The 25266-nt window shown below is 41.1% G+C and overlaps 1 protein-coding gene across 1 annotated transcript in view; it reads right to left on the bottom strand.

The window, feature by feature from the left end:
* The window catches only part of LOC146005707 (desmoglein-3-like), a 38704-nt gene that overhangs the window by 12909 nt on the left and 529 nt on the right, over window positions 1-25266 (bottom strand). The window contains exons 2-12 of the mRNA XM_083145132.1: window positions 16663-16726; window positions 14552-14587; window positions 13346-13483; window positions 12285-12446; window positions 10785-10929; window positions 10438-10604; window positions 9374-9508; window positions 3905-4090; window positions 1401-1672; window positions 487-626; window positions 161-382 (exon numbers count right to left, since the gene is read on the bottom strand). Of these exons, the coding sequence (XP_083001258.1) occupies window positions 161-382; window positions 487-626; window positions 1401-1672; window positions 3905-4090; window positions 9374-9508; window positions 10438-10604; window positions 10785-10929; window positions 12285-12446; window positions 13346-13483; window positions 14552-14587; window positions 16663-16726 (1667 nt within the window). The remainder of the gene's footprint in view (window positions 1-160; window positions 383-486; window positions 627-1400; window positions 1673-3904; window positions 4091-9373; window positions 9509-10437; window positions 10605-10784; window positions 10930-12284; window positions 12447-13345; window positions 13484-14551; window positions 14588-16662; window positions 16727-25266) is intronic.

Consider the following 25266-nt stretch of genomic DNA (forward strand, 5'->3'; position numbering starts at 1 on the left):
CCTAGACTTTCCGTTTCAGGCTGCCCCAAACCACCATTTATTTCCATACCCTTGACGAATAGAAGGAATGAGAGTTTCATAAATCTGAGAATTGCATATGTCTACAAGTTTTGCTTGATTTTTTATCTGGTGTAATCTACCACACTTGTCCAGAACTTACCATTAAGTGGCTTCACAGACCAATCAGTTCCTTGGCCAAGGGTTATCCTCAAAGGTGCATTCGCTGCTGGAGAGGCATTGAGAATAACTTGCTTCGTGTTCAGACAAGCTACTCGGGGCTCTTGAGTAATCACAGGACAGCCTTGAGTTGGGGTAGCTGTACCTGTGCTGATGCTTCCATTGTTTGCCGCTACAACAATTGAAGAAGTCCGATTGGGTTCCCCTATATAAACAAAGAGTAAGAAAACAGTTAGCAAAAAAAGGCAACCAAATGAACTTGCTTGTACAAATAAAGAGGACATATTACGGAACGGTAGATCTCCTTACCATTCCCAGTAGCAAAAATTGTAGCCGTCGTATCGTTTGGTAGATTGTAATAGTTGTTTGCCATTTCGTAAGTCATTTTGATCTCACCAGTATTAGAATCAATAATCAGGAATTTGCTCACATTCTGTGACAACTGATACCTGTTTACAATGACAGTATTAACATTTGTGTTATGTATATGAAATGATACGTTGCACACATTTGTCTCAGTTGCCATACTAATCTTTATTGTGTTCATTGATAACTGCAAAATTATATGGGCGTATTCAATTCCTCCCATATTCTCATCTTGCAGAAAAAAAACAGGACATTTTCGATCCCAATGTATTAAATTGTCTGATTTTAAGTCCTTTTTCACCAATGCAGTATCACTTTTTTGGAGGTCGAAACTGCATCATTGAAAACTTAAGAAAAAACAGGCAAAAACGCCTGCAATTACGACATTTTTTTTTCCTAGGAGACTAATCATCACTTTAACTTAATAGGTCAAATTGTCACCAGGCAATCAGCATAAACCAGTTCAGTATTGAGCCAGCTCCATGGACTCCTATTGGCTGGGGGGCCGGCTTAACACTGCAATAGCTTATGCTGATTCCCGGGCAGCGCTGGGGATCTCCTGGTGATCGATCCAGCACATATATTACAGTACGTGCATGATAACATGCATGTATATATGTGCTCTGTGATCCCCCCTGCATTTCCTGGTCGTCGCTGCAGCCACCTCTGAATATCACTATAGAATATGATTGACATTCAAGCTTAATTAACACAAGACTTCTGGCGTGGTAATAGGCATACATGTGTAAAACATAGGTTTAAGATCTGCTTAACAGGATAACTTTATAAATGCAGAGCACCAACATACACTATATTGTCAGTGGGCAAATACTTTACATATATAAAATACGACTTACACAATGTTAGTGGCCGGGCCTCCAGTCTCCATGTCATAAAGCTGAACCTTTGCCAGTACAAGCTGTAACAATTGCTGCACGCTTAATCCTGATGGGATCTTTACATTATATGAGCTGGGAACAAACACTGGTGCCTCCTTCACATTTTGCACTTGAACGTTTATGGAAGTCGCTTTTGCTTGATATTCAGAAATGATAGATTGATGGAAGGCAGCCTGGTTAGTAACTAGAATAGCCAGGTTTGCCATCGTCATAGATTCATAATCCAGCTCCTAGGAAACAAACAGAAAGTAAGAATCGCAGATACTTCTGGAAGGATAATAAATGATAATACATTGTTATGATAAACGTTACAAATATATATGTATTTTTACATTTTCAACCTGAAATATACTGTAGATAACTTTTTGGTTTTTGGTTCATCTGGTGATCTTGAATTTGTCATAGGCTCCGATTTAGAGAAGAACATGCTGAAAGTGAAGATGAGCTTGAACACATGCCTGTAGTTTGAGTGGCATGCTTCTAAATATACATAAGATCTAAACCTCCTTCTATTCTACTCTGGTAGAATTTGCTAAGCCTAAGTTACCTAAAGACTGTAGAGGCTTTGCCATACCAGACTTTTGGTGTTATTCTAATTCAATCGGTCCCCCTCGTGTTCGCATGCGAGCGCCCACAGTGTTTGCACACAGAAGTCCGGGCGGAGGCAAGGACCCCTCCTTGCCTCTGCCCGGACTTCTGTGTGCAAGCACTGTGGGCGCACCCAGCGGCTGCACATGCGCATAACAACGCATGCACAGTCATGAACATTTGGTTCCTCGTGCGAACACGAGGGGGACCGATTGAATTAGAATAACCCCAAAAGTGAGGCCAAGGCCCGGGGAATTTGCCTACGGGAACGCCCAGAAATTCCCAGATGATGCGGGTGCGGGGGACGGTCAGATGATGTCAGCGGATGTCAGTTGCCCGCCTGCTTCCTGCTCGCAGGTCTGAGACACCATAGAGGTGTCTCATATCTGCGAGCGCTGAAGAAATCATTTAATGGTTGCCGCCCATCGAATGATTTCTCCCCTGCACCCAAGGCTGCGAATGGATGAATATGCAAATCATCCATTCACATGCCGGCATTTGGTGGACTGCGAATTTCTTAGCCTTGTGAGTCAACCAGTATAAGGACCTTAGCTTCCACCACTAATTTTCTCTATATTTCTGGTTGGTTCATGCAGACTTTGGTCTTTATGAACAGATAGCTAGAGGAAACCGGTACTTATGTATTATCTGGACTCCCATGTTAAATGCACCCCATTTTTTAATACCCCTACTATCCAACTACGCATGGAGTTGATTTCCTATAGTGTGGCGAGCGCAGCGAGCCACCGTGCCCGAAGCATGGCGAGCGCACGCGGTCTCATAAGAAAAGCGGGAGCCCAGATATTACATATATAAGTACCAGGAAAACCTTATTTTGCCCATATTCCCTTAGTGCCCTCTTACATACTCCCAAATAATTAATACCTGCTAGGTAGGATGCCAATCCCAGGGCATTTTTGCATAGGGATTGGCTTCCTTAATAAAAAAAACAATTGACCCCGCCACCAAAATGTCACTATAAAGTCCGACTAAGCCCGCCCCCTGCCAATCCTCCCCATCCCCCTGCCCTTCACTGACACTTACAGCGGTAGTGGTGACAGGCAGCAGCAGTACCATCCTACTATCTCTAGCTGGCGGGTGGCTTGGAGTGGCACATCATGCGTGTGGCCGGGCGTCCAGGACAGTGTGCTGTGCTGACAGGCATGGTGGCGGCTAGGAAGTGCAGCATGACGTGATGTCAGCAGCACCGCAAGGGGTCAGTAGCAGTCAGATGGGCAGAATCTGAGCCATATACTAAGGTGCTCAGCGCTGCTCGGCTTAAAAAAAAGTGAATTTTGCACGGGGGTATAAATCCCGGAATCCTGGGATTGGAAGTTTCAATCCCAGGATTCAAATCTTTTTGGCCAAATTTTAGGCCAAAATGCCAGGATGAAAGTGATGGTTTTTCAACTGTCGAATAAATCTGGCACAGTCAAAAAACACTTGGATTGGCAAATTACTCGCCATGTGCTTTTGTTGAAATTGCGGCTGCTTTGGCTTTTTTTTGTAGTCATGTTCCGTTAATGAAGTTAAACTGCATAGGCGAAACATGTATAAAAACCATCCTAATTTTTTTTTCTGTCAATGTTATAGAAAATAAGGAATAGGTTAGTGATCAATTTAAGGTGTGGGCACACCTTAACTGTAAAAACAGTAGACCTTACATAATACTTAAATATTAATTATTTGTGTACATTGTTGTGGTTTTCTCCCAAAATTCAATCATAGGTGTGTCTTAAAAGAAACATGTTCCCCTACTGGCTCCAGAGAATTTCTTGATGTTGGGATTGCTTATGTTTTTGGATAAAAAATCTGTTCATAACATCTGTTAGTGATATCACAAATATTAATTTTATGTGCTAATGATTTTTTACCTTAACAACTCTTAAGACACCTTCATTAGTTTGAGCATCTGTATCGATCACAAACCATCCGCCTTCATTGCCTGACACTATCTCAAACTTGGCAGCCCAGTTATCAGAGTACATTTCATCTGCGTCAAAAACTTTCATCCTTAGGTTGGTTAAACCAATCATATTTTCCATTACTTGAACTGAGTACTGAAAAGAAGAAACATTTTTTAGTTTAAATACATTTTTCTTTGTGTTTCCGGGAGAATGTTTCCTAAGAATGAAGTGTAATATAAATTTTAGAGTGAAGTGGCTTAGTGGTTAAGTGCACCCAGTGTCAGACTGGGGCAATAAGGGCCCACCAGGGAATGCAGAGGAAGGAGGGGTCCATGCCTAGGAGCATTGATATATATATATATATATATGTGTGTGTGTGTGTGTGTGAGAAAGATATGTTGTTTCACTCTCTGCCAGCAGATGGCAGTGTTTTGGAGACTATGAATGATAACTCACAAACTTTTCTTTCACTCATGGTTAGTGGTTGGGTGAAGCCATTTATACCTCTTTCACACCGCACTTGTTAAACGGTATATTGCTGTTTTTTTCACATTTCAACACGTTTAAGGCTGCAGTGGGAAAGCTCCAGAGTTGATTTACCGGTTAAAGATAACCGGTATTTTAAAACATTTAAAAAGCGAGTCCTAGACGTTTCAGAGCCGTGAGAATGGCTCTGAAACGGTATTTAGCAGAAAACAACAGATTACAGACCTGTGATAGGCTGTCCCCTGCATTCGGCCTTGAAACGTGTTGAGGGGATTAAAACGGGTTGACTGATGTGAATGATATTTAAATGGTATTTAATACGGTAATCTACTGCAATGTCAAGGCTCAGACCCGTTTTAAATACCATTTTAAAATACAGTTTTTTAAAACGTTTAGGCAGTATGAAAGTGGTATTATTGTCAAACAACTGTGTTTACTCTTTTTAAATTATAATGACAACAGAAACTACTCAAATGACCCTGATCAAAAGTTTTGGCCTGATAACATGCACACAAGTTGACACAAACAGGTTTGAATGGCTACTAAAGGTAACCATCCTCACCTGTGATCTGTTTGCTTGTAATCAGTGTGTGTGTATAAAAGGTCAGTGAGTTTCTGGTCTCCTGAAAGACCCTTGCATTTTTCATCCAGTGCTGCACTGACGTGTCTGGATTCTGAGTCATGGGGAAAGCAAAATAATTGTCAAAGGATCTGTGTAAAAAGGTAATTGAACTGTATAAAACAGGAAAGGGATATACTGTTAAAGGGCATCCAAGCAATTGAGAATTATTATTATTATTATTATTTTATTTATAAGGCGCCACAAGTGTTTCGCAGCGCCGTACAAAGGAACAATACAGGGAGACAAAACTTGGCATAACATTGAATAAATAACAAAAATACAGTACAAATAAAGAGCACCACAGTTCAATACACATTACAGCTTAAATGTAAGTAGTGAGGACCCAATCAACATACAACTAGAGGCTTGAGGCCAATGATGGAGATGAGTATGAAGATGGTCACTGAGTGTTGGAGTAAAGGAGAGCTGTGAGTGAAATGTGAAGAGAAGTGGGCTTTGACAACAGGAGGGAAGAGGGCCCTACTCGGAGGAGCTTACAATCTAGTAGGAAGGGGAGACAGACAGATTACAAGAGGTGCAAGCGAGGGGGTGGTGGTTAGATACCAGGATGTAAACAGGCAAGGGGTCGGAAAACCAGCTGGTTTATGCAGTGGAAGGGTACGCTTTGATGAATAGGTGAATTTTCAGTGCCCGTTTGAAGCTTTGCAAGGTCGGGGAGAGTCTAATGGAGCGAGGGAGTGCGTTCCACTGAAGGGGTGCAGCACGGGCAAAGTCCTGTACTCTAGCATGGGAAGCAGTGATCAGGGTGGAGGAGAGACGACAGTCGTCAGCTGACCGTAGAGGGCGGGAGGGTGTATGAATGGAGATGAGGTTAGAGATATATGGAGCAATGGAATTAGAGATGGCCCTGTATGTGAGTGTGAGGTGTTTGAAGAGGATTCTGTAGGGGAATGGAAGCCAGTGCAGATTTTGTTGAAGGGGAGTAGCAGAGTTAGAGCGGCGGGAGAGGAAGATAAGCCTGGCTGCAGCATTGAGGACAGATTGGAGAGGAGCTAGTTGGGATTGAGCGAGGCCAGTGAGAAGAGCATTACAGTAGTCAAGCCGTGAGATGACTAATGAGTGGATGATCAGCTTAGTTGCACTCTGTGAGAGAAAGGGCCTGATGCGAGCAATGTTGCGTAACTGGAACCGGCAAGAATGGGCCAGGGCTTGGATGTGGGGTGCAAAGGAGAGAGAGGAGTCAAGAGTGACACCCAGGCAGCGGAGTTGGGGAACAGGGGAGATGATGGTGTTGTTAACAGTGATAGAGATATTAGTAGGGGGCATAGCTCTGGGTGGGGGAAAGATAATAAGTTCGGTTTTGTCCATATTCAGCTTCAGAAATCGCTCAGACATCCAGGTAGAGATGGCAGAGAGGCAGTTGGAAACTTGAGAGAAAACAGTGGGGGACAGATCAGGAGAGGAGAGGTAGATTTGGGTGTCATCTGCATAGAGGTGATATTGGAAGCCAAAGGAGTTAATGAGTGCACCCAGAGAGGAGGTGTACAGAGAGAACAGAATGGGGCCAAGGACGGAACCCTGAGGGACCCCGACAGGAAGGATAGAAGGTGGTGAGGTAGAGCCAGAGGCAGAGACTGAGAAGGAACGGTTGAAGAGGTAAGAGGAAAACCAGTTGAAGACTGTACCAGAGAGGCCAATGTTTTGGAGTGTGTGGAGGAGGAGAGGGTGATCCACAGTGTCAAAGGCAGCAGATAGGTCCAAAAGGATAAGCAGGGAGAAGTGACCCTTGGATTTGGCTGACAGCAGGTCATTGGTGACTTTCACTAGGGCAGTCTCAGTGGAGTGAAGTGGGCGAAAGCCAGATTGAAGGGGATCTAGGATGGAGTGGTCAGACAGGTAGCTGGTGAGACGCCTGTAGACCAGCCGTTCTAGTATTTTAGAGGCAAATGGGAGAAGAGAGATAGGGCGGTAGCTTGTGGGAGATAAAGGGTCCAGGTTAGGTTTTTTAAGAATAGGCGAGACCAGAGCGTGTTTGAAGGGTGAGGGAAAGATGCCAGTAGAAAGAGATAGGTTAAAGAGGTGAGCAAGGTGGGAGCAGCCAGTGGGGGAGAGGGAACTGAGGAGACGGGAGGGGAGAGGGTCCAAGGGACAGGTAGAGGGGGGAGAGGATGAGATGAGGGAGCGGACTTCCTCAGCTGTAGTAGATGCCAATCAGCAGTGTTCAAACTCTAATTAAGAAGTGTAAAATGAGGGATTCTGTGGAAACCAAATCACGTTCAGGTAGACCAACAAAAATTTCAGCCACAACTACCAGGAAAATTGTTCAGGATGCAAAGAAAAATCCACAAATAACTTCAGCTGAAATACAGGACTCTGAAAAAAAGTGGTGTGGTTGTTTCAAGATGCACAATAAGGAAGTATTTGAAGAAAAATGGGCTGCATGGTCAAGTCGCCAGAAGAAAGCCATTACTAAGCAAATGCCACAAAGCATCCTGCTTACAATACTCCAAACAACACAGAGACAAGCCTCAAAACTTCTGGAACAAAGTCAATTGGAGTGATGAGACCAAAATTAAACTTTTTGACCACAACCATAAACTTTACAATTGGAGAGGAGTCAACAAGGCCTATGATGAAAGGTACACCATTCCTACTGTGAAACATGGAGGTGGATCACTGATGTTTTGGGGAAATGTCAGCTACAAAGACACTGGAAAGTTGGTTAAAATGGCAAGATGAATGTAGCATGTTATCAGAAAATACTGGAGGAAAATTTACACTCATCAGCCTGGAAGCTGCGCATGGGATGTACTTGGACGTTCCAACATGACAATGATCCAAAACACAAGGCCAAGTTGACTTGTCATTGGCTACAGCAGAATAAAGTGAAGGTTCTGGAGTGGCCATCTCAGTCTTCTGACCTCAATATCATTGAGACACTCTTCGGAGATCTCAAACGTGCAGTTCATGCAAGACAGCCCAAGAATTTACAGGAACTGGAGGCTTTTTGCCAAGAGGAATGGGCAGCTTTACCATCTGAGAAAATAAAGAGCCTCATCCACAACTACCACAAAAGACTTCAAGCTGTCATTGATGTTAAAGGGGGCAATACACGGTATTAAGAACTGGGGTATGTAAACTTTTGATCAGGGTCATTTGGGTAGATTCTGTTGTCATTATGATTTAAAAAGAGTAAACACAGTTATTTGACAATAAATGGCTTCACCCAATTACTAACCATGGGTGAAAGAAAAGTTTGTGTTATCATTCATATTCTCTGACAAATCGCCAGAAAATCACAAATTCTGCTAGGGTGTGTAAACTTATGCTCACAACTGTATATAAAGATGATACTGCTAGTGCATGCATGATATTTTTCCAGGTTAATAATAGGAATGTAATGTACAAAGGGGGTGATTCAGGTTCACTCGCAAAGCACATTTGGCTTGCTTATGGACAAAACCATATGCACTGCAGGTGGGGCAGATGTAACATATGCAGAGAGAGTTATATTTGGGTGAGTTATTTTGTTTCTGTGCAAAAAAAGTAAATACTGGCTGCTTTATTTTAACACTGCAATAGAGATATCAGTTTAAAGTACAAATTCCACCCAAATCCAACTTTCTCTGCACATATTACAAATATCGGGTGAAGGGACCGGCGGCGAGGACTTGCGGGAAGCTCCGTTTTAACGTGACACGTGCGGGTCTCGTGCCTACGCGTCCCCTTCCGGCAGCTCACAGTTTGCGATCCGACCGCCAGACCTCACTGGATGGGTGAAATGTAATAGGATGAGAGATTCAGAAAGTGAGAGATTTGGTAAGAAATCAACAGTTTTTTTTAAAGCGGCAATCATTTACACTACAAAATCAGACTGTAAAAAAACCTGGAGATTTCTTACCAAATCTCTCACTTTCTGAATATCTCATCCTATTAAATTTCACCCATCCAGTGAGGTCTGGCGGTCGGATCGCAAACTGCCAGCTGCCGGAAGAGGACGCGCAGGCACGAGAGCCGCACGTGTCCCGTTAAAACGGAGCTTCCCGCAAGTCCTCGCCGCCGGTCCCTGCCACGTGATCCACCTCCCTGCCCCCCCCCCTAACCCTGCCCATCTCCCTGAAGTGGAGATGGGTAAGGTTTGCGTCCCCCGCCACCCGGCGTTCTGGCATGGCCCGCGCTGGCTGAGAGGCGCTCCATCTGTAATATACATATGAAATGTGATGTCATGTTATGCTAAAATCATGAATTAGTAAAATAAGGCATAAGAAGGTTTAAGCTCTTTGTTCAAATGATTTTATGAAACTATTACTTATAAAATATCAAGTACCTTCCTAATATTTTCTTTAAAATTAGACTAATTTACTTACTGAATCAAACTCCAACATTGGAAAGTTGTCATTCACATCGAGAATATTGATATCAGCCCCGCATTGTCCAGACATGGCACCAGCACCTCCGTTCAAGTCAGATCCACTAACTATCAGGCTGTAACCACTAACCGACTAAAATACAGAACAAAAATATAAAATAAATATAATAAGAAATCTATGATAGATAATAGTTATAAACTATCAATATAATCTCATTTGTATTTAGTGCGTTGATATTTGTTACATTCTGCTTCCCAAAGAAGGTTCCTAATTATTATTATTACGTTTTATTTATAAGGCGCCACAAGTGGTACGCAGCGCCGTACATATAGCATACATTAGAACAATACAGGGTACACAGGAGTAAACATAACAGTAATTGAAGAACTGAAGCAGATCACATGTACTAATTAGAAGCACAATTTTTAGTACACAATACAGCAGAGATTTACTGAAGCAAAGGAGCAGTCTGCAGGTTACCAGGGACATGTTGCCATTGGCAGAGATGAATGAACACAGGTGAGAAGAGATGCGGGTATAGATGGTAGGTGAGTAAGAGAGCTGTAATTGATGTGCAAGAGAAAAGGGCTGTGAGAACTGGAGGGAAGAGGGCCCTGCTCCAAGGAGCATACAGTCTAATAATGACTTACATCCATTTTCAATAGGAAGTACTGGAGCAACTCATACTATGGGGGGTATTCAATCCTGTCGATCCGGCCTGACAGCCGTGACTCTGGCCCATTTTCATTTTGTTCGACCGCAGATCGCCAGGCGCAATTCAATGTCCCACTTCGCGATCGGTGAAAAGGGGGCGTGTCCACGTATATGGCTGTGGATTGTCGATATTCGTCCGCAATCGCGACAATTCACATCTTAAATCGACAAAACGGGCCCGACTGCTTTTAAAGTCGGGCCCATTCTGTCGATCTGCCTCTTCAATGCTGTCGGGAAAGACAGCATTGAATAGGCGTTCGCTGATATTCCCCCCGTCGTAAATAGTGTCCAAGATTGAATACCCCTGTAAGTGTTACTCCAGTCTGGTTTGAAATAAAGGAACAAACCTCTCTGTCAAGCTCACTGGACATGACGAAGACTTGGCCGGTGTATTGATTCATAATGAACATTTGAGGATCCGAAGGATTCTGGGCCAATATTCTGTAAGCGATTTGAGAATTCACAGTGTTTTCCTCATCCGCATCACTAGCAAGAATCTGCATTACCAGGGAATCTAACAGATGAAAATAATGAAGAAAAAAAAGTAGTACGGTATAGAATCTACTAAGATAGTACTGAATGCAGTTACTTATCCTATTTACTTTATAAAACTTATCATTTAACATTAAATTTCTGATATTTTCATCCAATCCCAAAAATATGTAAATTTTAAATAAAAGTATATTGAGCTTACTTGCTTTGCTCCTCTCTTCTATCGCACCAACAAAAACACTCTGTGAAAATATTGGTGGGTTGTCATTGATGTCCATAACTTTGACACGCATCTCCAGGGGCTTTTCTACCTCTACACCAGTAGTGGTCACAGCATGCACAGTAATCTAAAGGAACAAAAATCAGTACATGTCTCAATAAAATCAATTGCATTAATGTCAATGACAAAAACCTTGTTATCAAAGAAACATACATTACATTTTGCCTTGTCACATGAGCACGGTCAGTGCAAGTTTTTTCGGCCACCTAGGCAAAGCTTCAACTTACAGCTTACTGCTCCCACCACTACCTGCAAACCAGTACCGACTTCCCAGAACCTCATGTGAAAGTGTGGAGGTGGTGTGAGAAGTTCAATGCCTGCCATTTGCATTGTGTCCAACAAGGATGCCTGTCTGAAAATCATCCTTAATTTTATGATAGACTTAAGGGAACCACCCTAGATTCTAGAGCCCCTAGACAGCTGTCTAAAGTAGCTTAATGGTTGGGCTGGTCCTGTTCATGAGTCCCTAGGATCAGGGCTTAAAGTGGTCCTGGAGAGGTGGTGGAACTTATTTCCCTCTGCCACCTAATTTTCCCCACTTCCCTCCCTATTTTAGGCAGAGCCAGGGCCAGTTGTAGGGTATTTGGCATCACCCAGCAAACTGTAATGCTTTTCTGTTAGAATTAATGTGCAGGGCCAAAGTGGAGGTTGAACTAGTTCCACCTCCCCATTATAGGTGGAACCTTCCCCCACTTTAACCCATGCTTGTGATATTGACTCACAGATTTTGACATGCCGTCTGTCATTGTCTTACAGCACTTAGGCCCAGGGCCGGCTCTACCATTAGGCAGCTTTAGGCAGCTGCCTAGGGCACCAGAATCTGGGGGGAGGGGGACACCACCAAGTCTACCTAGCAAAAAACAAAGGATGTCTATGAGGATCCCTGTTGTAGGTGGCTGCTGTGGAACTTCTAAGACCTCAACTCCATACTTTCCCTTGAGGCATACTTCCCTACTTTGTTGCCCACTCCTCCTTGTACTCTGTTGTGGGCGACAAAGGGGAGAGTGCAGGGGGCTCTAGGGAAAACAGGAGACTTGCCCACCTTCCTGGGGGGCTGGGAGGACCACCCAATTTTTTGGGAGCCTCCCTGCCATTTGGAAATGTTAGGCAAGTATGCCTTAAGGGGTTGGACAGTGGGTATTGGTGGCAGTATGGGGGGGGGGGGGGGCAGTAGATTGAAGTTGTGCCTAGGGTGCTGAAAAGCCACAAACTGGCCCTGCTTAGGCCTCCCCTTTATTTACATATTTTCTGGACAAACCGATAACACATAAAGCAGCTGTTTTATAGGATGTTTGCTTTTCCCTAAAAAAAGTTCTCTTCTAAAAAAATATTTGGAAAGTTTGAAAATAATTGTTTGCATATTATAAATGACATATTTACCTTCAATATGACTCAAAACAGACACAAAGCAGATTCACTTACATATAAAATTGATATTTCTTCCCGATCTATTATAACATTAGTCACATTCAGGTAGCCAGTTTTAGCATCCATTATAAAGAGGTTGTATGGGGGCTGATCCACACCTTGTCCTGTCACTCTGTATAATACGGTACCTTTCTTCACCGCAATGTCAGAATGGACCTGTTAGTATAGAAAGATTTTTTTTAGCATTCAAGACATTTATGTGCAATGCTAAGCTAAGTAACTTATCCCATTTGTGTCACCCCAGTCTGCCTGCCCCTTCCCATCAGAATGTAAGCTCTCGTGCAGGGCCTTCTCTCCTCATGTGCTTTTCTTATAATATATCCCTGCCTGATATTTGCCTCAGCATCCTGTCCCCAGATGGAACTGTCTTTATTTACTATATACTTGTCCTAAATTACATTGTACTGTAATTAGTTATTTTCAGTTTTTTTGCTCATACTGTATATTTATTGTCAGGCGCTGCTGAACCTTTGAGGCACCATATAAATAAACAATAATAATAATAATAATAATAATAATAATAATAATAATCATAATAATAAAAAAGAAAAAAACATCACTATTCATTTTACTTTTGTGACATCATAAATCACTAATAATTACAATCCTGACAATGTATCATTTAAAGTGATTGATGTATATTGAAATCAGTGCACAGTGTCAGTTTACAAATCAACTGCAATGATAATACAAATAATACAAGGGCTGTTCAACTATATATACAAATGGTTCCCAAATATTTCTCAGAGCACATTTGCTAGCTCTCATTACAGAAGGGAAATAATTAGTGCCATCTTTGGATCATTAAAAATGTCACTCAGAAATGATGTGATCCTGCTAACCATTTTTTAACCGTTTAACAAATACCGGTATTTGTTAAACGGTTAAAGTACCCTGGAGATTTCACACTTCAGCTCTAACCGTTTAAAAAGGCTAAAAAAACGGCAATTTACTGTTTTAGAGCTGCAGTGTGAAAGGGGTATTACTTAGCATAGGACACCGAAAGCCCTGAGCAACATTTTGTTACTATACCTTTACTACTGTTATTTTGTTACCTTGGCTAGTGGATTTCTGGGTCTGTTGTCTTCCTCTTCCCTTAAATACACAGGGGGTATAATCCATTCACGTTTTTGACGTTTTAAATTGATGTCTTCCCATAATATCTGTCCTTTTGCATCTTTCTTTTTATTGACCTGCAAGTAAAAATGTAATTAAATCAGCATATTGCAAATGAAAATTGATTTTTAAATTGTGTGATGTTATTCGTCGCATGAAAGGTAACAAACTAACTATATTATATGTGGATAATATATTTTATTTAACGTTTAAGTGTAAGATAAATCTAAACTGTACGTATCTATAAGCAGACAATGTATAATAATAATAATAATAATAATAATAATAATAAAAAAAATAAGCTTAACATTTGATATTCCAGGCTTAACCCTTTGAGTGCATAGCGAATTTGTCAAAATAGATGTGAAAATTGGCAAGCAAACATTTTTATTCATCATAATGACCTGTAACGTTTACATATATAGGAATCATTTTTAATTTTAATTTATATAACAAATGTGAGCGACGCTGGAATTTTTAGCAGCTATTTTGCACATCTCTCACAGAGATGTCGGCACTCAAAGGGTTAATTCCACCTTGCCTGCTAGTTACTATATTGTGTGTTCTGAATACGACAATGTGTGATTTGCCACAAATTGGAATTCTCTCCAAGTGAACCTTTCATGCTTAAAGCAGTAATACTATAATAAATGGACTTTGGAGGTCATTCTGATTGACCCGCAAAGCTGCAAAATAAACGCCACCTGCCGCCCACATGAATGAAACACCGCCTGCATGACTGAATCCCTGACTGAATCATCGATTTCTTAGCACGCATGCGAGTGGATGTTTAGCATAAACATCGATTCGCAGCCTTGCATGCGGGGGTAAAAACATTCAATGCAAGCGACTGTACATGCGCATAAAAGTTTTATGCACATGCGCAGTTGCTAACCATCGCTCCCATGTGTGAACCCGCAGGGGAGCAAAAGGATCAGAATGAGGGCCTCTATATGATTCCACATGATGTTCTGTACAATTTGCAATACGTAACATATTTTAATTAATCTTTAGAAAGTTATGTTTCATACTTGGGCCCTCGTGATCTGATACCGCACCGCTTTTATGACATTGAAACATAGCAGCAATGTTAATAATACGGCACATAACTCACATGAAATAAATATATATATACTGTACATTACCTTCAATTTCCAGTTACAGCTACATTGCAAAGATATCTATATAAAGAGAAAAGTAAGTACAATTAGTGTGTGTTCTTTATAAAATATATATATTAAAAAATCATAGGTTATGGCTATATTATTGTTTTATTCAATTGACAATTAGAGGGCTACTAAACAATCAATGAAAAAAATGAAATGAATTGTGGTGGTGTGCAGCTGCTACTGTTGTGCCTTGGCCCTAGGGTTCCTAGTCTGTGTGCCGTTGCACCCTGGGATGCATCGGAGCACTTGCAAAGTGCCTTGGATTGGTGGTCCAGGACCAATTCTTATTATTTATGGTCAGTCTAACAGGCGAATCCAGTGCTTGTGGTTGCAAAGCATAAAATCATAAAATATGTGGACAAAGAGAAGTGAATCCTGTCCATTACCACATAATTGAACCTAAGGATGATAAGTTACTTAATTTTATATTAATATCTCAGTTACCTAGGGATGCCGTGAAATAAATTATAATACTCTAGAGTTCCACGATTCAAAAAAGTTTGGGAACCATTGGCCTATGGGTACCATGACCCCTGAATTCACCCCTGACAGTAGAAACCATTTATCTAGAACATTCTATAAAATGGACGAGTGACTAACTATTCCTCTTGCTTATAATACTACTACTATAACAATACTACTATACTACTATAACAATATAGACCTCATACTGTATTAATCCCAAATTTGTGGTATGAAAGGGTGTCTACTACTATAACAATATAGACCTCATACCTTATTAATCCCAATTTTCTGGTATGAAATGGTGTCTTCATAAATTACTCACAAATTTAAAGGTCTGTTAAGGTCTTTTACAATTCACAGAACACCAATGAAAATAAAGTATTTCATATTGCACTCATTACTCATTGGGGGTATCCTTATAGACCCTTTCATTTTGTTTGCCCCCAGAGCACGGTTAATATTACTATTCTATTGGACTATCCGATTAAACCCCATTATTTTTTTAATGAAAAAGTGCGATAGCCCATAGGATCTGGGATAAGTAATCCATGAGTTTTCATGGCACTGAAGAGCTAATTATCATGGATTATGCTTGAGATAATGGGGAGATAGCCCCCACTTATAGGATGGGATGTAATTGCATCTGAGTTCAGAACTGTGCTGGATGCCGGCAAAGCTTGGACTTTTTTTTTAAAGGGACAATCACTTACAAGGCAAATCCATGCCTTGTAAATAATTGCCACTTTACAAAAAAAAGTCCTAGTTTGGCCGGCATCTCGCACGCAAGCTGGAAACTATTACATCCCACTCAAACAATATTCATGAGACTGTAGAAGTGACTTTACTGTACATCATGCTTCACTTGGTTTTTAGGCTAAGGGAGATATTCAATGTAGGGTCACGACTGTTGGGCTGGCCCGACAGCCGTGACCCTGTCCTGTTCTCAGCCGGCTCGACACGAGCTTGAGAAGCGGCGAAAATTGTCAAGCTGCGGCCGGGAGCTTGTCAATAGCCGGCCATACTCGGCAGAACGAGCCCGACAGCTTGTGAAGTCGGGCACGTTCTGCCGAGATCTCTGTTTGATGCTGTCGGGGAAGACAGCATTGAATAGGGCCCTGCCGCTATTTCCCCCATCGGGAATAGCGGCGGGAGATTGAATATCCCCCTTAATACTTAAAACTTTGACAGGGGCATAACTAAACTTTGTGAGCACCATAGCAACACTTGGTAGGAGCCCCCAACCTATTGCTTTATAGCGAGGAACCTCTCTCTGTTGTAGTTGTTCATTTTATGGTGCAAAAGAGTGACCTAGTTCATAATATTCCACATTGTAGTGCTGCCAGTACATATTGGGCCAAATATAATAGGGTATGAGAATTAGAAAGTAAGAGATTTTGGGAGATTTTTCCCAGTGGCAATCTATTATATGGCAAAATCAACCTCTGACTTTCTCATTCTCAAACCTTATTACATTTTTTTTTTTTATATATAAGATTTCTTTAAATCAGTTTCTGGTAATGCATTGTTCTTCAAGTATGGAAAATGAACATGTTTTCTGTAAATATACAAAGATTGATAAAGCCACTTGTGATATCTTGGCTTTGATTGTGATTTAAAATTACTAACAGGTCCACAGTATCAAATATGATGTATATCCTAACCAGTCCCACAGTTTCATATACAGCCCTGATCAACAAGTGTGGTTAGAATGTATTATATCATAACAGAAAGTATATAATTTCATTGCCCATATGCACCTTGGAAAAGTCAAATACCAAACCAAACATGTGCATTAATAGGAAAGAACATAGGCCCAGATGCACTAAGCTTCAAAAGTGAGAAAATGGAGAGTGATAAACAGCCAGCCAATCAGCTCCTACCTGCCGTGTCAAAGACTGTGTTTGAAAAATGTCAGACAGGAGCTGATTGGCTGGTTGTTTATTACTCTCCACTGTATCACTTTGGAAGCTTAGTGCATCTGGCCCATAGTCTGGAAATACTATTCTATGACCAATATTCTCCTCCTGCTCTTTTAATAGACATATTCAAATGCCATATTCAAATAAAACATACTTGCCTACTTTTGAAAACTAGTTTCAGGGAGATTATAGTTGGTAGCAGCATTTTGCATAACGCCCCATTGAGGGGGAGTGTCATGCTCCACCCACAGGGCATGTCTAATTCCATATATGGAGAGTTTGTGAAAAGAGATTGTGAAAAGAGATTGTGAACTTGGCACCTAGAAGTGTGGGTCTGTACTGCTACATCTGAGAGGAATCTTTTAACATTACTGATATCCAAATGTAGATGAGCCCCAAAGCAGTTAGTAAGAGATACTATACTTGCTAAAGTGCTGGGAAATGGCGTTGATGATTCAATGTAAATGTACCTATCTCATTCCTCCCCCCCCCCCCCTCAAAATGTAACAGTGTAATGTGGGCTAGATGAAATAAGGGAGATTGCTAGACTAATAAGGGAGAGAGGGAGATTGCTGCTATTTCAGAGAGTCTCCTGCAGAATGCAGGAGGGTAAACAACTATGAGATAAAATTACCAAAATAATTCAAAAAGTGTTCACAAATACATCTATAGAATATGTTTTTAAAATATAAATGCCATTGAGAGCTGATGGAAAGGCTTCCGGAGAGATTGTTTAGATGAGGAAAACTTCTGGCTCTGTATTTGTAGTGCACACAACAAAAAGCGATACACACCCTTGTGCCATGAGTCACACAAGAGCCTGGAGGCAGCTATCGCACACCACCCATTTTTACCAGCCCTACATTTGTGCATAAGAGCTTTATGCTGTAACCTGTCAGTTTATAAGCTGTGGGTGTGTGACAGAGACAGCAATAGAGGGAAATAAATATTTTAGCCACACACCTTATGGTCTAGTACCGCAATTCATGCTACATCGTTTCACATGAGATATATCTGGATTCGCAACAAATTGCTCTCTATTTGCTAGTGGTAAAAGTAAAGCCAGTGGTTACCATTAATGTCACCTGCTATAAATGAATGCTATTACAAGTAATAGAGTTGACTCATCAACTCCTTGTATTGCTCTTAAGAGTCTACAAATTGGTTAATCCAAACTCATTGGGGTACATGTACTAAGATGGGAGTTTTATTGCCTGGAGCAACCAATCAAATTCCATCTATTTTGTTCTAGAAGGCCCTAAAGAAATAAGAAGTAGGATCCAATTGGTTACTATGGGCAAGGCCCCATATTCAATTGAACTCCCATCTTACTAAATTTACCCCATTATGTTATCTTATGTTGCCAGACAAATCAGGTACTAACTGTGTTTCCATGGTGACACTAGAAATCATTGATGGCTGCTTAAAATTCTACCTAGGCTGAAACGCAGCTCTACCGATTATTGAATGACCACGCATGAAAAAGGTCCGCTTATGATGGCTAGCGATCGCAGGCTACCCGCAGGGTGATTGACACCCTGCAGGCGTTTGGGGGTAGAAACTCAGTGTTTTCTGGAAGTGTCCTTGAAAATGCAGGTGTTCCATCAGCTATTGGGAGGGAGGGCCGCTGATGCCATCAGGGGTGGTGGGTATGCGGTCAGGGCGGCGTTTAGCTGATCGCTGGGCTCCGAAATCCTGTAGCCCATCAATTGTGTAACATTCACAGGTTCCTTGAGATAATGGGACTGATTCAGGTTGCCCTGCAGAGCTGTAAAAATGCAGCCCTACCGATTATTGAATGCGGTCGGGGTGGTGTTTACTTGATTGCTGGGCTGCAAAATCCTCTAGCCCGATGATCAGGCCTGATTTTGGCCAATATTGAGACTTTCCTTTTGAAAACTGGCACACATGGACATCTGCATACAGTACTTGTAAGATTTCATAGAATGAATGGGATGTTGGCAATGCTTCTGAAGGTTCAGTTTGGTCATCTCTCAAAAGATGAGAGGTCAATTAGTCACATTTATAAGAAGCAGAAGTGTAACAGATACTTAACCAAGTTTGCATGACTTTGTGCTGAGCCTACATTTATTAGCGTTGTGCTTTCATCAATGATTAATTACACGGGAGTTTCATGATGGTGAGTAAGGTGTGGGTCCCACCCACCACTCCCATCATCATAATGAATGCTGATTAACAGCTATGCCTTTCAATAAAATCCACTGGGGTGGATGACAATTGTGTATATATATGTGAATATAATAATTAATATAACAATGAATAAATGAAATTGCTGAAGACATTCCCAATATAGCTGAAACGTGTATAGATGTGTACAGAAGCCATCAAATGTTAATTTTGTACACCACTTGCATTAGCAGTTGATTACTGCCGTTGACAGTGATCAGCTAAGGATGCGCAAAGTTGAGCATCGTCATGGTGGGAGAGAGAGGGTGGGACCAGAAATACATCTTTCTCCACCATCATCCCTCCAATCAACAATCATATTTTATTGCTGTAAAAGCGCAGGCCCTCATTCGAGTTTATACGGTTCCCGGCGTGTTTGCATGGGTGACCGATGTTTAAGCTCTGCGCATGCACATATTCTCATATGTGCAGGGCTTCTGTGCGGGTGCCTTTGCCAACTTGCATAGTCAGCGTGATGCTCGCACAGGGGGTGGGCGCATGCCCAGTTGCGTAGCGATCCAACCACCATGAACCCCTTAGTCTCTTTTTATTGCCATGGACTAAAGTTCTATTTGTACAGTATTGTATGTTATCTTGAAAAATATGTGTTCGACATATACATTCCTGGAAACAAAGCCTGATGAGGATATCGGAATGGCATGCCTGAGTCTTAGTTCTTCGTACATTGTTAGGCATGGGACCAATAAATCTGATATTTACATATGGGTGTGGTATATTATGTCAGCAATGAATAGGTCCATGATGTCTAGGTCAACACCAAAAGGTCAACAGGCACAAGGTAGACATGGGTTTTTCACGTTTTATTGAGGTCAATATGAACCCCAACTTAGAATACCACGTCCCCTTGCGTGGCTCGCTTTGCACACAATGACTTGGGCGAGGTGCCTTGCTCTGCTATGTTTGCGCTCAGCACACTTTACCATCCAAGTGGTAAATGGTAGAGTATGAAAAAGTTCCAAAAACTCCTACAAAACTCATGTTTTGACCATTGCCATGTTGACATTATGTCGACATTTTACCTATGCCAACATTGTCAATGTCAACCATATGGTTGACCAATTGACTGTCGATCTAGTCAGTGTGACCTATCATCCAAATCCCTTTACATATACCAAGAGAAACCACTCATTCCCTCTGTGTATGCTGTGTACACACAGTAAAATTTGACATTCGATTTTGACTATATAGTCAAAATCAAAGCAAGAACACATAGACATCGAATGGAGATAGAACATGGTTTTAAGCTGATATACGGTGAGATTGCTTTGCCATTCGGCTAATGCTGTGTATAAACGGTGAGGTTTGACATTAGATTTTGACTATATAGTCAAAATCGCATGCAGATCGTATTCGGACAGGTTTTTTACCTTGCGATCCAGCACAAATCAAAACCCAGATAGACAGGGCAGCAATGACTATATAGTGCAAATCTAATACTGTAGCATAAATTGTATGTAAATAGTACAGAGTTAGCAAAGATTGCATAGCACTTGAATCTTATGCTGTGTACACACGGTACAATCCAACATAAGATTTTGACTATATAGTCAAAATCGCATGCAGATCACAAGCAGATCGTAAGCAGATCGTATGCAGATCGCACAGGTTTTTTTACCTTGCGATCCCAATGCACGCTCCCGTGACAGCACAAATCGAAACCCAGATAGACAGGGCAGCAATGACTATATAGTGCAGATTGTATGACTTGTATGTAAAAGGTACAGAGTTAGCAAAGATTGCATAGCACTCGAATCTTAAGTCGAATAGCAAGGGAATCTCTCCTTGCCTACACACCATTAGATTTGATTGCTATGCAATCTTTGCTAACTCATGTTAACATACAATTCATGCTATCTACATTCGATTTGCACTATATAGTCATTGCTGCACTGTCTATTTGGCTTTTCGATGTCAGCTGAACGGGAGCGTGCATCGGCATCCAATCGGGATAGAAAGCTTAAAAACATGTTTTATTTCCATTCGATGTCTTTGCGATTCTGATTCGATTTTGACTATAGTCAAAATCAAGTGTCAAATTGTACCGTGTGTACACAGCATTAGAACTTCCTGAACATATGGTTCAAAACTTTTAGAACGTCCTTCACCTTCTCTAGCTCCAGATCCCAAGTAATTTGTTCTATTGTGCTCACTTACTTAATTGTGCCCACTTATAAAAAGATAACTTTTATTACTTTGTATAAAGATATTTTATTGAAGAGAGTTTAAAATAAACCTAGAAAACAAGATGTCCTTATTATCCACACTGATGTGTAAAAGCTATTACAATGGAAGATATAGAAGATATAGGCCCTTATTCAGATCTGGTCGCAGTACAAATTTGTTCTCAAAATGGGCAAAACCATGTGCACCGCAGGTGGGGGAGATGTGCAGAGAGAGTTAAATTTGGGTGGGTCATGTTGAAATTGAAATCTAAATTGCAGTGTAAAAATAATGCAGCCAGTATTTTACCCTGCACAGAAACAAAATAAATCACCCAAATCTAAATCTCTGCACATCTGCCCCACCTGCAGTACACATGGTTTTGCCCATTTTGAGAACAAATTTGTATTGTGACCAGATCTGAATAAGAGCCATAGTGGTAATTGTGTGGATGTTAGCTTTCCGATAAAGTGTAAACTCCCATCCACTATTTATGTGAAGGATACACTTTTGCATGACCCACATCAGTGCCAAATGCAGGATTTTTAGAGGGGGCTTTTCCAAATGTAATCCAAAATCTCACACTCTGCAGGGCATTGGAGCAAGAACGCGAGTCTGGGGGAGTGGTAACAGCCCCGAAAATTGGTCTTTTATACAATGGATACTGAATGGCATACAGTATTGATAATTAAGGTAAAGGTAAAATATGTGCTGCAGCTCTGCTCTGTCCATAGGCGTGTGCAGCATATTTTATTGGGGGGTGCAACGTCAAAGGGGTGTGCATACCTCCACCTTCTGGGTGTGTCTAACACTGCCAATCAGGCGTGTCTACCACCATCTATTGGCACTCACTACAATATAAAAAGTCTCTCAGCCACACCATAATCTCCTGCCTATTTCAGGTTTAATATTCTATTTACTCTGCGTAAAAGTTCATGCAAATACAGTCATAAACATATATAAATGACGCAGGTATGTAGTGATATGACAATGGTCTAGTACATTTAACAATGCAAACACACATAATTGATTGATGAGTGCTTCTTTAAATGAAATACAGTTCTAAAAAGTATTTGGTTAAAGGTATTGCTGGTGTTGCTAGCGGCAGAGGTGTTCATAAGGGTGGGCACAGCATTAGGGGTTGCCTGTGCACCCCTAACACTCAATGTGCGCACACCTATGGCTCTGTCCCTTACACTGCATGATGTGGCGGCAGCTCTATTGATCATATCATATGCCAGCTATTGTTGTCACAATGTAAGGCACTTGCCGAGAGAAGGGGGGTTTCCGGGCAACCAGAAACCCCCTCTGCCTTTGCCCATGCTCATCAGATGAAGAACTGGATTGGCAGCATTGTTGGCAATAGTTATTTGCAGCCAAGTTAATCTAAGGAAAAATAGCTGACTGTTCAAATCACAATGCATACAGCACATGTATTTGTAATGTTCATTTCCTTTTAGGGAAAAAAGCTGATAACAGAGTAAACTATCTACACTTAGGTCCCTATTCTGATTTAAAAGCAATCGCTGCATGTATACGCAGGGGAGCGATGTACGCACATACAGCGAGCTGCCTGTTTGCCAACCTGTTTGTACCTAGCAGTGCCCCCCCCCCCCCCCCACTGCTAGGTGGGGGGGGGGGGGCAGAGCCCATGGGAACGCCCAGTGTTTCATGGGCATTTAAATAAAAATGCTGGGCGTTCGTGTGAAAATGGTCCGGTGACGGGGCTTTCGGGGGGCGGGCAGCTGACGTCAGTGGATGTCAGCTGTCTGTCTGAGAGGTGTCTTACATCTGCGAGCGCTGGACAAATCATTTAATGGTCTCTGAGCATCAAATGATTTCTCCCCCCGCTAATGGATGTTTATGCTAAACAGCCATTCACAGCCATGCGGGGGATTGCGGCATGCAATGGGGGGTCGGCGGGCGGCGTTTGGTCGAAATTCGCTGCCTTGCGAGTCAACCAGAATAAGGGCCTTAGTTACAGAAGAAATGTAAATAGAAAGACAATCTCAAATACCAATCTCAGTTTCTGTGAAAGTATAGGTATTATGTTTTTTTAGCTAGCTCTTTATTTAACCTATATATACCTATAAAGAGTTTTTGAACTTTTATGTTACTATCGCACAATTAGTAAGTTATTAGTGTTCATAAACTTTAAAATAGCCTTTATCTTTTAGGTAGAAGGAATAGCCTCATATTTCCAGTAATTGAACTACTCTCAGAATTAACATAATAGTTTTAATAATAACACTTACAGTAGGTTTACATTCAATAAATATCCTAAACCTGAAGCTACTTAATTATTAACCCTAGTTTAGGCCAAGCCCAAATTCAAGTCAAATCCATGACAAAAGCCTCACCAAAGCTCAAAAACTATCTCACCCTAATACTTCTCCACTTTTATCTTACCAAGTGAGTTTGTGGACCCAATGATGTTACCTCTGCCTGTGCCCAATAATGCATTATAGTGGTCCTGACTTTATACATGGCCTGACACAGATGGGGGATTTAAATTAGCTGCAATTTATCCAGTTTTTCATTTTTTCCAGGCTATTTAAATGTATATAAGTCCAGCAGTGCTTCGGAGCTAATTGTATAGCCTCAGGGGATCAATTAGCCTGTGGCAACTTACTACTGCTGATTAAATTCCCCCTAGAGTATGGAAGCATTTTGTTTCTTTGATGGCATATGGTGCAAAAACCATTCATGGTCTATACTGGTGGGAGAGTTGCACTATATTTAAAGTTGACATTCATTGACACACAGTATGTATTATTATACAGATTTTGTAAAGTACAGAGATTTGTGATATAAAGTACATGGTCAATTCTTAAAAAAAAAAAACAGTTTGGATAGGCATATTTGAAAGAAAATTCTGCTACCAAACTTGTGGTTAGATTACCGAATTCTCTGCACTTTAAAAGTCCACAGGCTGTCAAATTTTACTTTTGTGAAGCTGAGTACACACTATACCATACAATACTCTGCAAAAGTTGTAGCTGGTGTGGTAAAAATACAGCAAAGTAAGAATGCTTCCAAAAATAGAATAATGTATTTTTATCAATTAACAAACTTCAAAGTGAATTAACAAAAGAGAAATCTAATTAAAATCAATATTTGGTGTGACCACCCTTTGCCTTCAACACAGCATAAATTCTGAACAGAAACAGCCATGTAGGCTGATCACAGCAACAAGACACAAGGCAGTTATACTGCATCAGCAAGGTCTCTCCCAGGAAAAGTTTTCAAAGCAGCCAGGGGTTTCAAGATGTTCCGATCAAGCTCTTTTGAAGAAGCACAAAGAAATGTGAAACGTTGAGTACTTAACGACGCCTTGATGAAAGACACATCATGCTTACTTTGCCTTCATAATTGTAAGATGTCCAGAAGTGTCATCAGCCCAGAATTGGCAGGAACTTTTGGGACCCAGACACACTCATCTATTGTTCGCAAAAGTCTGGCTAGAAGTAGTCTTCATGGAAGTCATACCTTCAAAATGGTAACAAGGCCAAGTGACAACTATGCACAAAAACCTAGGAACTGGGGTTCAGAAAAAAAGCAGCAGGTGCTCTGGACTGATGAGTCAAAATTTTAAATATTTAGCTGTAACAGAAGGCAGTTTTTTGCAGAAGGACTGAAGATCAGTACAATAATGAGTGTCTTCAGGTAACAATAAATCATAGTAGAGTTCCTTGCAAGTTGGGGCTGCTTTTCAGCAGTTGGTGATTTGGTCAGGATTAATGGTCCTCAATGCCGAGAAATACAGACAGGTTCTTTTCCATTATGCAATATCACCAGGGAGACATCTGCTTAGTTTCATCTGTTTTGAAGGCAAATTGTGGTAACACCAAATATTGATTTAATTAAGATTATCTTCTGTACACTCATTTTTGCATTTTGTTAATTGATAAAAAATAAACTTTCAATCCTTGTATTGTT

This window comes from Crinia signifera, chromosome 5 (assembly GCF_055691185.1).
Source record: "Crinia signifera chromosome 5, ASM5569118v1, whole genome shotgun sequence".
Classification (NCBI taxonomy): domain Eukaryota; kingdom Metazoa; phylum Chordata; class Amphibia; order Anura; family Myobatrachidae; genus Crinia; species Crinia signifera.